The sequence below is a fragment of the Dromaius novaehollandiae genome, unplaced genomic scaffold (genome assembly GCF_036370855.1).
Source record: "Dromaius novaehollandiae isolate bDroNov1 unplaced genomic scaffold, bDroNov1.hap1 HAP1_SCAFFOLD_27, whole genome shotgun sequence".
NCBI classification, from domain to species: Eukaryota; Metazoa; Chordata; class Aves; order Casuariiformes; family Dromaiidae; genus Dromaius; species Dromaius novaehollandiae.
This window is the reverse complement of record NW_026991415.1, coordinates 4,811,136-4,826,397: the sequence shown is the minus strand read 5'-3', so window position 1 is coordinate 4,826,397 and position 15,262 is coordinate 4,811,136. Positions and strand designations below refer to the sequence as shown.

The window sequence follows — 15,262 nt, the reverse complement described above, 5'->3', positions numbered from 1 at the left end:
GACAGAAGAGCTGAGGGCAAGGGGGCCAGCGAGATGGAGGACTGCTGGACCAAGACCATCAGCCCAGACCACAGTTCCTTGTTCTCAATCCTCCTGCAGTTCTCCAAAGGTAAGGGCTTCGAGAGCACCTTCCTGAGGTGTTGCATAGAGACTGTTAACTGCAAAAACAGCTGTGGGTCCCGGGCTGCGGGAGTGGCTGGAAGGTGTGGGGGGCCTGCCACAGGAGCCCTGCCTGAGGGTCTGGCCTGGCTCAGGGGACAATGTGGCAGCCAGGACTCCTGGGAACCCCAAGGCTCCTGTGGGGCCAGCTCCATCTGCTTGTGGAGGTTGTGGGGCAATCCATGGCCAGGCTTCCCTGGGAGTGGGTCCCCCTTGGGGATCTGGCTCTGGCAGCAAAGGGCTCCTGTGTCCTGGAGCTGGGGTGTCCGGCAGCTCCCGTGGGGCTCTCAAGACCATGCTGGAAATGCCCAAATGGGAAATCAAACCTTCACCTTGTAATAACCCTCTGCTTTCCCCCAGATCCTTTTATGCTGCCAACTTGGCAGAACATGTTTTGGGCTCAGAGATGTTGCCCTCAGGTGGCCACAGCCCCTGTCCTCCTGCAAACTGGGGTCAAACCTCTGCACCCAAAAGACAGACTATTTGGGGAGCAGCTTGGGAACAGGTGGGGGTGCCATCGCCACCCCACAAGTCCCTGCTGACCCCAAGCCTGTTTCTCTGAGCCGTGGGGGGCAGTGCTGGGGGGAGCCCAGCAGGGCCATCTCCCCCGCCCCCTCCCACCCCACACCTCCGCTGCCCAGCACCGGCAGGCCCAGAGCTGCTCTGGCCCTGGCTGCCCCGGGGCCCCGGGGCTCCTCAGGGGGTGCCGCAGGCAGGGGGCCGGGGCCCCAGGGGCCAGAAGGCTCTGCCCTGCCCTGCTGTGCCCAGGGGCAGCAGGATGCTGCCCATGGGCTCTGGCACCCTGGCCATGCCCAGGAGGACCACTTCTACCAGAGCAGCTGATAGGTCAGTATTTGATGCATGGTGGGGGAAGTCATAGTAAGGCAGCTGCTGTCTCAGAGGGTTAGAGGCCACTGACAGGCATATGGTTGTGAAGATGACTGTGAGGTCAGCTCTTCTGAGTACCCTATAGGCCAGCAGCAGGCCCCTGGCTGAAAAGTTGCTTGTGAGGTCACTGCAGACAGAGCAGCTGGCAGGCCAGCAGCTGGCACCTGGCTGGGAACTGACTCTGAGATCACACCTGTCCCAGCAGCATATAGGCCTGCAGCATGGGTTGGATATTGATGGTGAAATCTCTGGTTTCTAGTGTCTGTGTGCTATAGAAAATCCACCTCATCAAAACTGCAGCGAGCTTGTGAGACATTTCTCCAAGATCTGAGCCATATCTCTGCCCTTTCATGCCTCGAGGTAGGAAGTGACCAGGCCCAGGGCTGTGACTGGCTATTCGGAGGAAGTACTTGTTGCAAGCCCTTGGAGGACTACAAGCAAATGGAAGGGCTGGAGAGGTGGCCTTTGTGCGTTTTGGGGCCTTTGCGGGTCCCCTAGCTGCTGTCATGTCTGGTTGTGTGCTCTTTGTGTCCCTGATGAGAAGGTGTGTGTTGGCTGGCAACTCTCTATGAGGCGAGGAGCAGGGGTGCACCGTGTCACTGTGGTGCGGTGCCCTGTGGTGGGAACGAGTGGTGGCCCCAGTGTCTTGGTGCTGCTCTGCGTGGGAGGAGGTGTCTGGAGAGAGCAGTTCTGTGTGTGGGGAGTGCAGCCAGGCTGGGGAGCTGGGGAGCCCTTGGAGGTGAGGAGGTGACTTGGCTCGCAGGGCCCAGGCTGCCCTGGTGGCCAGAGCCAGGGGTGCTGGCAGCCTGCTGCCTTCTGTGCGCTGAGGTTCAGGCCTTGAGTTTCATCAGCTCTTGCCAGGATCTGCAGCCAGATATGCCACATAGACTGTGAAATACATAGAAATATGGAGCTTAGAGGATTTGGATTACAAGAGGTCATCTTTCAGAAAGGATTCCCTGCTGGAGATTCTTGAAGTTAACACTGCTGGGATCTGTCCAACCACAAGTATTTTTAGGCTAGAGGCACAGCAGTTGCCTCCCTCTTGTATTAGCAAAGGCTACATGGGGATACTACCCATATACCTAATTGGTGCAGACACTCTTTTCTTCTCATGTGGCAGGACCCTAGAAACTCTTTGCTAGTAATGCAGTAATATCCTCCAATTAGCTATTACTTAACTATCCGATTAATCCCCTCCAATTCAGTGAATTATGGAGAGGATCTTGAGCTCTTCCTGCTGAAGGCCTCGCTGCTTTGGGGCTTTGTGCTGCTCCCTGCACCCTGCCCACTGCCCAGTGCCCTGGGCTCTGACATGGGACATCCAGGGGCTGACATCCAGCAGGAGGCTGCAGAGAGCAGTTTAGATGATGTGGGACTTTTTTCACCCACACAATTTAACAAGGAAATGGTCTTGCCACAGTGGAGCACTCAGAGGCGCTACTTCAAGTGTCAGCGCCACAGTCATTAGCTTTTAAAATGACCAAAATAAGGGAAACTTCCAAACACAAAGTTTTTCTTCAGAAAATAATTGGCCTTTAAAAACACTTCTCCCAGATGCACAGTGACTACAGTGAGTCGTGATGCTCAAGGACTTTCCTGCAAGTCAGCAGGAAATACTTCAGGGGTCATAGCTGAGAACCAGCTTGCAAAGCTGAAGTTGTTTTGTGCAGATAACTTGCAAGGCCCCTCAGAATTAGGTTCCTCACCTATCCACATGCTCCTCTCTGTTCTAAGGGAGTCATTTCTGACCTGACAGTTCAGGTGTCCAACTCAGCTGAACACGTTTTGCAAGGTGTCACTGAGCTGGTTGAGGCCTGCAGGTTCTGCAGCTCCTGCCTGATCAGCTTGGGCACAGCCTGGGTCTTAGCTCACTCATGGACTCTTCTTTGCAAGTGAACCCCCTGTGAGATGACATCCCAAGTGTGGATCTGAGGCTAATTTGGAGGAAGGTGCCCTCTTGGCAGTGAGGTGTGGATAACAGCAAGTGAGGGTCAGTTCCTTCTAGAGTGGTGCAGGGCTGTCCCAGCAGGCCTTGCACACTGTAAAAAACCCATCTGGCTGGTAATAATCCATCATGTGCTACTTTGGGAAGGTTGAGCTGCTAAAGGAAGCCTCCAGATAATGTCCATGGTGTCTCTGGGCCACAGGGGCAGCACGCTGGGCTCAGAGAAGACCTAGGCGAGGAGCTGTGCGCTGCTCGGTGGCAGGTCCGCTGCAGAGGGCTAGTCCTGAGCTGGGTGGCCATGAGCCGTGCCTGCTAGTTTGCCAGCTGCAGGCTGGTGGGGTGGCTGCAGCAGAGTTGCCCTCACAATCAGCACCCAGATGGGTCCCTCTCACCTGCATCACCCCCTCCCCTCCCCAGGGCTGTCACTGCTGCTGGGTGGGCTCTCTGAGGCACTGGATGACATCACCAAGCCTGCTGGCCAGCACATCTGCTGAGGGCCAATCAGGCAGCTGCAGTGGAAGTGACCTCACAATCAACACTGCAGCCATGTCCCCTTTGCCTGCCTCTCCCCATCCTCCTACCTGTATATCATATCTGATGGGATGAGAGGTGGTGTGATTCTCTTCTTGTCCTCATGGAACTGGGCTCCTGGGGAAGGCAGGCTGGGGTGGCGAGGAGGTGCAGGTGTGCTCTGTGCGAAGGGGTGGCTGGAGTGCACAGGGCTTTGCCTTGGAGCAGGTGATGAGCCAGTGGAGACCTTGTAGGAAGGACAAGAGGACACAGCAGTCTGGGTGACATTCTGGTAGGTGATTTCAGCTCATTCAGGATCTGCTTGGCAGGATCCAACAGGAGACTTCTCCGGTGGGGGCAGAGGGGCCATGAGGCCTCTGTCAAGACAGACTAGGCAGAGGAAGAGAGGACAGAGAGGCAGAGGAAGGGAGAGGAGACATGCCATTTTGAATACCGTAGTTTCTCAGAACAAAGTTTGTACATTCAGAGTGTTGCCTGGAAGTGGTGTATCATGAAGAACAACATATGCATATATATAAACATGTGAACTCACGTAGAATAATTTCTGTAGTGCATTCATATGTTGCTGCCAATCAAAAAAAAAAAAAGAAAATAGTCATTAGAATTGATAAAGAATATTTGAAGTTCTGAAAAAATATATTTTTTTCAGTTCTATTTTCAGTTCTTTTTCAGTTTCAGTAATAGCATAGAGCTATTTTTTGTATAGATTTCAGCAGTGACAAGAACTTTACATAAAGGCTCTTATAGACACATACAGACGCCACTGCTGCCTGAGATGCCCTGTGTAGCTGTGTTCCTGTGTGATGCTGGGAAATGTGACCCAGGAGCCATGAGAACCTTTCTGGAGCATTAGCTGGTCACCAGGAGAAACATCTCCAGATCTCTCAGTGGGAGGTCTATTTCCATCGACTAGAAAGGGAAGTCCAGACAACTAGGTTAGCCAGAGACATCTGCCCTGAAGGGGTCTGGCATCGAGTGAGCTAATTCCCATCCCCGTTGTCATCTCAAATGGAGTCACACTTCATGACCATGCAGGGAATGAGAAGGGAGAGTGGCTAGATGTGTAGGGACTCCTTCGATGTCACTGTAACACAGGTGCATTGAGATTTGTGCAATTTCCGCCATCAATAAATAGAGCATTTCACTGAAGCTGATCAGCCTGCTTTCCTCTATCAGCTGTGAGCTCATGACACCTCATGGTGCAACTCGCTGTGTGCAAAGAGTGAGGAGTTGCAAGGACGATCCTGGGCAGGGAGTGGTTTGAGGGCACTGGACTTGTGAGAGACACAAAGATATCATTTTTAATAGTGCAGGCCTTATTATGAAAGAAATCTTAGAAACTGTCAATAGAAATGAAAGAAGAAAGAAATTTTAAAAATTATCTAAAGCAAAAAAAAAAGTTTCTTTACACTTTTCAGCTTTTGAAACTTCTGTGTGTTCTTATTGCCCTGGGAAAGTGATTTTCAGAGCTGGGCTGGGATGCAGTCACAGGATCATGGATGACTGGCGCCACTGCAGGTGCCCTGGTCCCCTCTGCCCAGCCTCCTCTGCAGCCCCAAGGGGCTCCGGTCTCCCACAGGTCCCCTGTGAGAGCTGCCAGGCCCAGGCAGGTGCCTCAGAGACACCGGGGCCTCTCCAGGTGCCACTGGGTGCTTGTGGTTGGACACCTGAGCTCTGCCTGGAAAGGTGAAGAACTGTTTCCAACATTTCAAAATTATGAACACACTTTCATCAGCTCAAACGACTGGCTAATTTTAATGTCGATGTTCTCCTATGGTGAAATAGTGGCAATCTTCAGGAAGGGTTCTTCAGGAATCTTCAGGAATTAGTTTTACTGAGTATTGGGATGGACCATCCCTGTATGTGGCACATGCTGTCCTTAAAGAGCTGGTGGCTTTGCTGAGCTCCTGGGCCCTTCAGAGCTGAAGGCCCCTGAACAGGCCCAGGTCTGCTCCTCTGAAGTCCAGGGTCTGCACCCTGCTACTGTCTTTCCTCACTCCACTCAGGCTACACTCAGGATCTGGAAGTCTACTTTTTCATGGTCACCGTAGGCAAGGCTGCCACTGCCTATCCCATCCCTGATCAGTTCTTCCCTGTTTGAAATTTCCGGATACAAGAAAGTATCATGAGTATTGTCCCATCGTACACCTGTGCTAAGAAGTTGTCCCCGATGCCCTCCAGAAACCACCTGGCCTGCTTGCACTCTGCTGCTTGCCCTTCCAGTTAATATCTGGGACATGAAAATCACAACCACCACCCTAAGAACCAGGGCCTGTGATCCACAGACTTGTTCACATTGCTTAAAGGAGACTGCAGCCAAGCACTCACCCAAAGCCTTGCTCCTTCCATGGGAGAGCTCCACACATCTGAGCTGCCCCTTCACACAAAGGACACCCCCCCCCCCCCATTTTCCCTGACAGTCTCTGCTGAAGAGCTTGTACCCTCCAAGGTGAGCCCTCCAGTCATGTGGGTGATCCCACCACATCACAGTTCTTCCAATGATGTTGCAGTCCTGTGACAGCTTGTGCTCCTGGCTGTGCCCCAGGCTGCAGGCATTTGCATCTGTTTGGGCTCCAGAGCCTCAGCTGTGGCACAGAGAACAGACTGGTCATGGTGAAACCTGTTATCAAGAGCCAAGGACACCATGTGTACGATGGTCCCACGTCAGAGCAGAGACATGCTGGCATGGATAGCAGGTGGCAATGTAATGGTGAAAGGAGGTTCCCACTAAGAGAGCAAACCCTGCAGTGCCCAAGGCCAGGGAGAAAGAGAGCTGGGCTGTGCAGGAATGGCAGGGGAAGGGTTTGCTGCCTGAGCTGACTCTGCAGCACTGTGGGGCCTGTGACAGAGGTGGACTGATCTCCAGGCAGGACAAGGTGCCAGTGAAGAAAGTCCCTGGGCCTGAACAGCCTGTGATCCAGCCACCCTGAGGTCATCATTAGCCCAGTCCCTGTTCATAACATCCAGGGGTGAGAAGAGGTTCAGGAGGAGGAGAGCAAGAGGGTTTGAGAGTGCAGAGAGTAGAGCAGAGACCTCGGTGTGATGTGCCTCCCATTTATGCAGCACACTTGAATGTAGCTGAGATGGACTTGGCCTAAAGGCAATGGTGGGATCCAGTTGCTTGGGCACAGGTAGGAAACCTGAGATGCCCTGGGGCACTTGCCCAGCACCACTCCAAAGGGGCATGGTTTTCCTGTAGGTGCCATGCTGTATGTGCTAGAGACATGTGGTTGTGCTGGACAGGCATGTGACATGGTCCCTGCCTATGGCCTGTCTTTATGTCATTAAATCACATGTCTGCACTGAATTCTGTTAGCTTTTGGGACTGCAGAGGTCTGCCTGTGTCTCTGCTTCATAGTGAGTGGAGCTCTAGTAGTAGCAGTTGGCATCTGGTGTCATTCCAGAAGGCCAAGGAAACTCCCCACCTGGCCCCCACCTGATGCTCCAGAAGGATGGGGGTCTCATAGTCACTTAGCCAGAGCAAGCAGACACTGGCACATGCCTAGGACCACGTCTATCTCTTCAACTGTTGCCAGGTGTTTGTGTGTGGGCAAATGACTCCCACCCTCCATCTCCAGTGATTATAACGGGAGCTTAGACAAGGAGCTCCCATGCAGACCTCTATGTTGTGCTCACTTCAGTTTTGGCAAGGGGAATCCCACCTCCTCTGCGTCTGTGGAATTCACAGGAGGGATCTGAATCCCACTCCAGCCCAGGCGCTTCTAAACCAGCATGTGATGTCCAGATTGACTCATCTGAATCAACACCTGAACGATGTCTCAATGAGCTCCCTTCTTGTCCCCATCGAGGTGTCCTGCCTAGTTAAGAGATGGGAATAGGGGCTTCCAGAGTCGGACACTTCCACCTATGATAGATAGTCACCCTCTGATGAAACAAGTTGCAATGTTGGAATCAGTTTCTCTGCACTCTTTAGAAAAGGACAATAGGTGATTCTTTTAGTTTACTTCAGGGAACATTTCCCAGGAGGAGGGAGCACAAGGGACAGAGACATTCAGGCCTTCAGCTGGGCCTCTGCTCCTGAGTGGGGCCAGGCTCCTGGGATGGAGGGAGCTCATGGCAACCTGGCAGCACTGCCCAGACACAGCTGTGTGCAGGAGCAGCTCCTCTGCCAAGAGCAGCAGGGCTGCGGGCACTGCCTGCTGCTGCTGACATGAGCTGAGAGAAAACAGGGAGAAGTGCAAGGCAGTGTGGAGCGGGAGGACAGAGGAGAGCTCACTGCAGGAGAGATCTTCACAGCCTTTTGCACGGTAAGTCTCTGGCTGTAGAGAAATATTATTGAGGTTCCTGGAGGGGTCTTCTGAACCCATCCCATACCATGGCTGATAGGCTTTTTAAGAATTGCTCTCCCTGTTCTTCTAGTGCATAAGAGAAGGAGATCCTTTAGTGCAGGGATTCCCTGCCTCAGCATCAAAGGGACAGGGCATGCTGCTCCCTTCTCCCAGGGGCAGCTGCATGGGGGTGAAGCCTGGGTGTGCCCTCAGGTCTGTGCAGGGCTGTAATCCAGAGAAGTTCAGAGCAGTGATTCTGCCGCCTGTGAGGGTCAGCACTCAGCCTGCCCAGGGAGCTCCCCACGGCTCTGCGGAGAGAAGCTCTGGGTGAGAGGAGCGACCCCCAGCAGGGCAGGTTCATTCTCCCGCTGAGAGGGTGCTGCGTGGATCAGGTCTGCTCACAACTCTAGCTCATGCACAGGAGATGTCTGAGGAGTCTTTCAAGAGGAATATCAAGAGAAGGGCTACTTGAAAGAGAAGGAGCTTTCCTTCTGGTATCTGCACTTTCAGTTCCCTAATTTTGGCAGGGAGAAAAAAAGAAAGAGTTCTCTGTTTTATCAAGGAACTGGGACTCCTAAAGCTTTACTCTGAGAGATTAATAGGTCTGTGAGAAATCTCAAGCTGCTTTATCCTCACCTTAGTCTACAGACAGCATTAGCATCACCTGTGTGGCCTCATAGGAGTTTATCTGATCTGCTGCTTAGGACCTAGATGCACAGAGATGCCCCTGGCAAGTGCCCTGTCCTGGGGGGCTTCTGTAGGGCAGAACTGAGCACAGAGAGGGTGGGAAGGAGTCTGGGAGCACTGACTGGGAAAAGATGTTGGGACAAAGAAAGAGCTGCCAGCAGGGACAGCTCCAGGCAGCAGAGATGGTCAGGGAATGAGAGGGAACTGCTAACAGAATCATCATGGGAGAATGGATTTAGGCAAGTCATGGTCAGTACTTTTGATGCTGACATCTTCCTCTGAGCGAGTCCCCCATGTCTCCTCTCCCACCCAGCCGAGCCTCTGCCCTGAAAGATATGGAGTCAAGGGCATGAGCCATCTCCTCTGCAGCCAGACAGAGGTCTGGCTGAGGAGAGGGGCCTCTCTCTTGCCACAGGCCAATTTCATGCTGCCTGACAAAGCGGCTGAGAGTGACTGCCCTGCAATGTCACCATCCATGAAGTGGCATGCCCACCTGAGTAAGGCTTTCCTAACTGCCCGTATGTCTCTCTTTTTCCTTGCCTCCCTTGGCAACAGGATCATGGGGTTGCTCATTCTTTCTCCTCCTGTCCATGCTGCTCCTGTTCTTGCTCTCAGGTCTCAGGGGTGGGGTTCAGACAGCAGCGCTGCAAGTTGTGCAACAGAGGGATCTGCATGGCAGTGAGGTTTCCCCAGCCCCCTTCTGACCTGTGGAGCTCTGCAGTTGGGAAATGAGCTGACTCTCCCTTAAGGAGGGCCTGTCTTCAGTCCTAATGATCCTTTGACCATTTCCTTTTTGGGTCCTGTTGGGCTGCAAGCTGCCCTCTAGAAAGGCACTGCTGTCTCATAGCATCTCTGTGATATCTGAGAGACAAATGAAGAAGCTGCAGAGATGCTGAGAGTATGGAGATGGTGGTGGGAGGCTGTATATGGTCATCTGAAAAGAGCCCTGTGTGTCCTTGGCTAGAAGGGGAGTGTGGAGACCTCCCTCTGGTGCCCTGAGAAGGGTTTAGAAGTTTGGAGACCTGCACTTTGAAAGTGGACTCCTCTGCACTCAGCAGGGACTGGCTTCTTTTTAGGGTAACATCATCCTCCAGCTCAAAGAGGTGAGAGTGCAGGACAGCTGGGAATGAGACTAATAGACAGACGAGATGTCCTCACTCTGCAACAAGGAACAGTGGATGCTTTCCTCTCACGACTCACAGTAGAAATGCCAAGGATTTCTACCTTTGAGGAACACTCGCCAGGGGTGACATCTAAAAGAAAATAAAATAGCTACAAAATCCCTAAAACTCTGTTCCTCAAACCTCATCCTTTACAACTGCGAGTGAAGACACTGAAAAGCTCTTCTACATCACTAGTGGATTTCACTTGGCAGGAACTGTGAATGCCAGGTCTAGTCACCCCCATTGCCCCGTTCCCACTGCTGTACAGCTGCACTGACTCCTCTGGAGTCCACGGGCAGAGGCCCCTGCTCCTCACAGCACACTCAGCCAGTGCAAAGTGGAGCTCAAGCAACGGAGCTGCACAAAGATCCTCTTGGTAAAGAGAAGCAAAGTGGGGGGTTGTATGAGAACTGGAACATTCTGGGGATTGTTTTTTTTCTTGACAATTCTCTCCTAACTTGTCAATGTCTTTTCCTTTTCGACAGTCCCCCATGCCTAGAGATAGCAAAAAGTCCAACGGCAGCTCCCTCAATGAGTTCCTCCTCCTGGCATTTGCAGACACACGGGAGCTGCAGCTCTTGCACTTCTCGCTCTTCCTGGGCATCTACGTGGCTGCCCTCCTGGGCAACGGCCTCATCATCACAGCCGTTATCTGCGACCACCACCTCCACACCCCCATGTACTTCTTCCTCCTCAATCTCTCCATCCTTGACCTTGGCTCCATCTCCACCACTGTGCCCAAATCCATGGCCAATTCCCTGAGGGACACCAGGGCCATTTCCTACTCAGGATGTGCTGCCCAGCTCTTCCTGGTTATATTCTTGCTTGGAGCAGAGTATTCTCTCCTCACAGTCATGGCCTATGACCGCTATGTTGCCATCTGCAAACCCCTGCACTATGGGACCCTCATGGGCAGCAGAGCTTGTGTCAAAATGGCAGCATCCGCCTGGGCCAGTGGTTTTCTCAATGCTGTGCTGCACACTGCTAACACATTTTCAATACCACTCTGCCAAGGCAACACAGTGGACCAGTTCTTCTGTGAAATCCCCCAGATCCTCAAGCTCTCCTGCTCAGACTCCTACCTCAGGGAAGCTGGCCTTCTTGTGGTTAGTATGTGTTTAGGCTTTGGGTGTTTCATTTTCATTGTGCTGTCCTACGTGCAGATCTTCACTGCTGTGCTGAGGATCCCCTCTGAGCAGGGCCGGCACAAAGCCTTTTCCATGTGCCTCCCGCACCTGGCCGTGGTCTCCCTGTTTGTCAGCACTGGCATGTTTGCCTACCTGAAGCCCCCCTCCCTCTCCTCCCCAGCTCTGGATCTGGTGGTGGCTGTTCTGTACTCAGTGGTGCCTCCAGCAGTGAACCCCCTCATCTACAGCATGAGGAACAAGGAGCTCAAGGAGGCACTGAGGAAAGTGATTCCATGGACATTTGTCAGCAGTGGTAAAATTGCCATTGCTCTCCACAAATGACTCCCACGGTATCTCAGACTAGGACTGAGCATTGTTTGTTCACTTTAGTTTTATTATGATTATTGTTACTATTATTACTAGTATTCCTATTCCTGTTGCTGCACAAATGCTTGGGTTCATTCCACCTTCACTGAGACTGCTCTCTCTCACTTGGTACCTATATAACATTGTGTCTTACACTGAGTCAGAGCTGACTCCCTCACAGTATCTCTGTAATAAAGTAGGTTCTTTGTGGTGCAGTGCTTGAAGGCTGGCTTTTCTTTCTAAGCTGGTATTAAGAATATGCCCAAGGAATTGCACTACAGAAGGGCCTACTGCACAGGGTTCTCCATGGATTCAGAAGCAAAAAGCTCATAATCATGCAATGATCTCTTAGAGACCAAGGGCTGGGTTTAGGACTCCCCCATCGGTGTCCAGTGACAGTGGAGGCGATGAATGGTCACAATTTCACATACCCAGAGCTGTGCCACATGTTAAGGCCCAGTGTCAGATGCCTGTCCTTCTGGAGGGGAAGCTGAAGCTGCCAGGAGAGCACAGGGGATCTGCTGGGACAGCGTGTGCCTGGGGTGGGCAGTGAGGGGAACCTCACAAAGGGAGAGGTCCTCCAAGGTGGAGTCACCTAAAGGTAAAGTGCTAAACCCAGGTATCTGTGGGCAAAGGAGGCCTCCGCAATCCCAGCAGAGGCCGTGAGGAGCCAGCTGGCACAGGAAAGGGAGACTGGAGAGCCCTCTGTGTCACCCTCTGTGAAATACCAGGGCCAGGATCTAGAGGCACACCTGGACACAACTAGCACCCTTGGAAATGCTCCATAGTCTTTCCAAGCACCTGCCACATCTGCATCCCCCTGGAGGGATTAGAGGCCATGATCCTCATTTGGTTGGGTCTGATTCCCACCCTGACCAGCATGGCCAGTGCAGGGTCACCCTGTGGACCCATGACTTCACAGCCCGCTTGCTTTGCAGAGCAGCACCATCAGCTCAGGGTCCTGTGGGAGAACAGGGGAGGGGTGTGGGAATGGCCAGCGAGATCAGAGGAGGAGTTGGGAGAGGTGAGAAGGAAGTGGAACTGAGCTTGAAAGTGTCTTGGAGAGAAGAATGCCAACTTTTAATCCAAGAAAAAAAGGTTCAGAGTGTGGGTACACTACAGCGAGCTCTTGGTGCAGAGCCAGAAGTCCTTGCTGTCCTAGCTGTCCACATGGCCTGGGAAGTGGCTGAAGAAGGACTGATGCTCCCCACCCGCCCAGCTCATCGTGCCATCATCCCTCCTGATGGGTGGCACCAAAAGGAAGGCTGGGACTCTTTGTCAGAGCTTGCATTGAAGGAAGCCGGACCCAGGAGCCACATCGGTTTGCTGCTCTCTCTCAGGCGCTGTCCCCAGCACATGTCCTTGAGACAATCTCCCTCACCCTGCATGCTGGTCCTCACCCCAAAAGTCACATCCAGAAAAGGGTCCATGCCCAGCTGGAGGACTGTGCATCCAACTGTGAGCCCCGGGAGGCGAGCCCTCTCCTGGGTCCTCTTCAGGTCAGGCAGGGAGCATGCAGAGGAGGTCCTGGGGCCGTCTACTCAGCCTGTAGAGCATCCTCCTCCCATGGGAGACCTCAAGCAGGGTGCTTCAGGGCAAAGATCCAGCCCAGCTGCTTGTTGCATGAACAGGGAGGAGAAGCTGTCCCAGGAAACTCCTCACACACCCAGTCCCTGGTACGAGCCATCTCCAGCACTGGCCATTCCCCATGGTCCTGGTGAGGGGTGATCTTTGAATGTGAGCAGCTCCGTCTGCCTGCTGGACTCAGCACCTGTGTGGGGGGAATGGCCATCCCACTTGGCCCCTCTCCCTGGGCCCAGACCCCAGCAGACCGTGGAACATGGCCTTCTGCTAACCCTGGGTGGACAGGATCAGGGCTGGGCAGGGGCCGATGACTGGTGGGAGGCTGCAGAGCAGGAGAGCTTTGGGGGACAGGGCGCCGAAGACTGTCATGGGAACCATGCTGGGGGGACATTTCTGTTGGAAACTTGCACGGGAGGAGCCGACGGAGGGAAGACCCAGACGCTCAATATGAGTGATCAGTGTACTTCAACTTTATTAGGTGTGGTCTTTCTTTATATAGCACAGGACTAATCAGGCTCATACATATTGCAAAAGCTGAGCTCCTTATTGGTAACAGCAATTTGGTTTACCCAGCAACTTCTGCATTACATCACCCGCAAGTTCCCAGGACTAATCATTGATAACACCTTGGAGCCAAGGACAATGTGTCCTTGGCTCTAGCTGTTTTTACTCTCATACGGGACTTGGCTCACATCAACTGTGTGCGATATGCACTTAGTTCTGCTTCCTTTAGTTGTTCAATCTTCACATGACCTCTACCCTCAAGCCAGTCCTCCACAATTCCCCCGTTTTTATTTTGTGCGAGAAAGACCTTTTTAGTTAATTGTTCAAGCTTTTGTGTTAAGCAGCTAAAAATCACTCTTACAACAATTAAAACTAATACAATTATGAATAGAATACGTAGCCCTTCTTTGATCAAGCTCAAAATCCAGGTACTCACATTACCAAACATCTTTCTAAACAGATCATCAAACCAATTATACTGTACGGTGATTCTCTGGGTGTGGTCCTTTAGCCATTTCAATTGCTCATGGATTGACTGTCCATGATCAGAAAGATTAAAACAACACATTCCTTCAAAATCTTCACACCCATGTCCCTGTGCCAAAAGCAGAAAATCTATAGCTGCTCTATTTTGCAACACTGCATGTCTCAGGCTATCCATATCCTGTGACATTTCAGAGAGAATTTGTGTAGTAACATTTGATTGTTTAACAGCCCAACAAGCAAGTTTATTTAGATTAGACATGGCATGCGCAACTGCAATGTTAGGAGCTAAAGCTGCGGCGAAAAACCTTTCCGCAGGCCCCCATAATTCTACATCTTCAACACAATCTGAACCTAGTTTTTTCAATTCACGCTTGCCTCGACGATTCTCACTTCTTCTATGTTTGATTGCTGCAGTCAGATTTGACCAACGCTGATCATGTAAGTCAGGGGCGAAGAGTGTCCTAATGAGTTTGGCCAGCGTTGAAATTTTTTCTTGAATAGTTCGTTTTGGTTGTAACGGTGGTGCTATCCATTCTAGTACAATGGGTTCCGCCAACCCTCTTTTTTCCCCCGTTTTTATTTTGTGTTGTGTAATGGCTCCCATTAGGTATTGTGGGCCACATAAAATAGTAAGATCAAGTGGCTGATTTTCCAGGCGTCGGTGCGTAGCACGCGTAGTAATTAGCGATGCAATTTCCTGGAGTACCCGTTGCTGTTCCTCTGTGAGCGTGACAGCAGCCGCTGGGTCTGTTCCCTTCAGCAAGGGGCGTAGCAGATTTAAAAGTTCATTAGGAATGCCGACAACCGGACGGATCCATTGGAGGTCTCCTAATAGTTTTTGAGCATCATTGAGTGTTCTTATGTCAGTCCTGATTGTCAATTTCTGTGGTCTGATGGTGGCATTCGAAATATGCCAACCTAGATACTGCCAGGGGCTGGATTCCTGTACCTTTTCCGGGGCCATCACAAGTTCCTTTTTCTTTAATTGTGTGATTAGATCAAATTTTTGTTCAGGAGAAAAAGGGTTTTTTTTTTGTGCCAACAATATGTCGTCCATGTAGTGATATATCATGGTCTCTGGCCACTGTTGACGTAACGGTTGAAGTGCCGCATCGACATAGAGTTGACAGAGGGTTGGTGAGTTTCGCATACCCTGCGGTAGTACTGTCCATTCAAATCTTTGGTCTGGCCCCTCTCTATTGATAGCAGGGAGTGTAAATGCAAATCGCTGTTTATCATCTTCATGGAGGGCTATGGTAAAGAAACAGTCCTTTAAATCTATGATTAGCAGGTGCCAGCCTTCTGGGATCATTGCTGGGCTGGGTAACCCCGGTTGTAAAGCACCCATGTCATGCATCTGTCTGTTTACGGCACGTAGATCGTGTAAAAGTCTGTATTTGCCGGATTTTTTCTTGATCACAAATATTGGGGTATTCCAAGGGCTGGTAGATAGTCTTAGATGACCTTGTTTGTACTGTTGCTTTACTAGTTCATGTGCTTGAATGAGACTTTCCCGTTTAAGCGGCCATT

At 51.8% G+C, this 15,262-nt stretch overlaps 1 protein-coding gene across 1 annotated transcript; it reads left to right on the top strand.

The window, feature by feature from the left end:
- Nucleotides 1–10,375: 10,375 nt before the first annotated feature.
- On the top strand, nucleotides 10,376–11,134 carry LOC135326338 (olfactory receptor 14A16-like; the record flags this gene model as incomplete). Its single annotated transcript, XM_064504219.1, has 1 exon — nucleotides 10,376–11,134. A coding segment is annotated over one exon (759 nt), but the record flags the coding sequence as incomplete, so codon positions are not given.
- Between the last annotated feature and the right edge of the window lie 4,128 nt (nucleotides 11,135–15,262).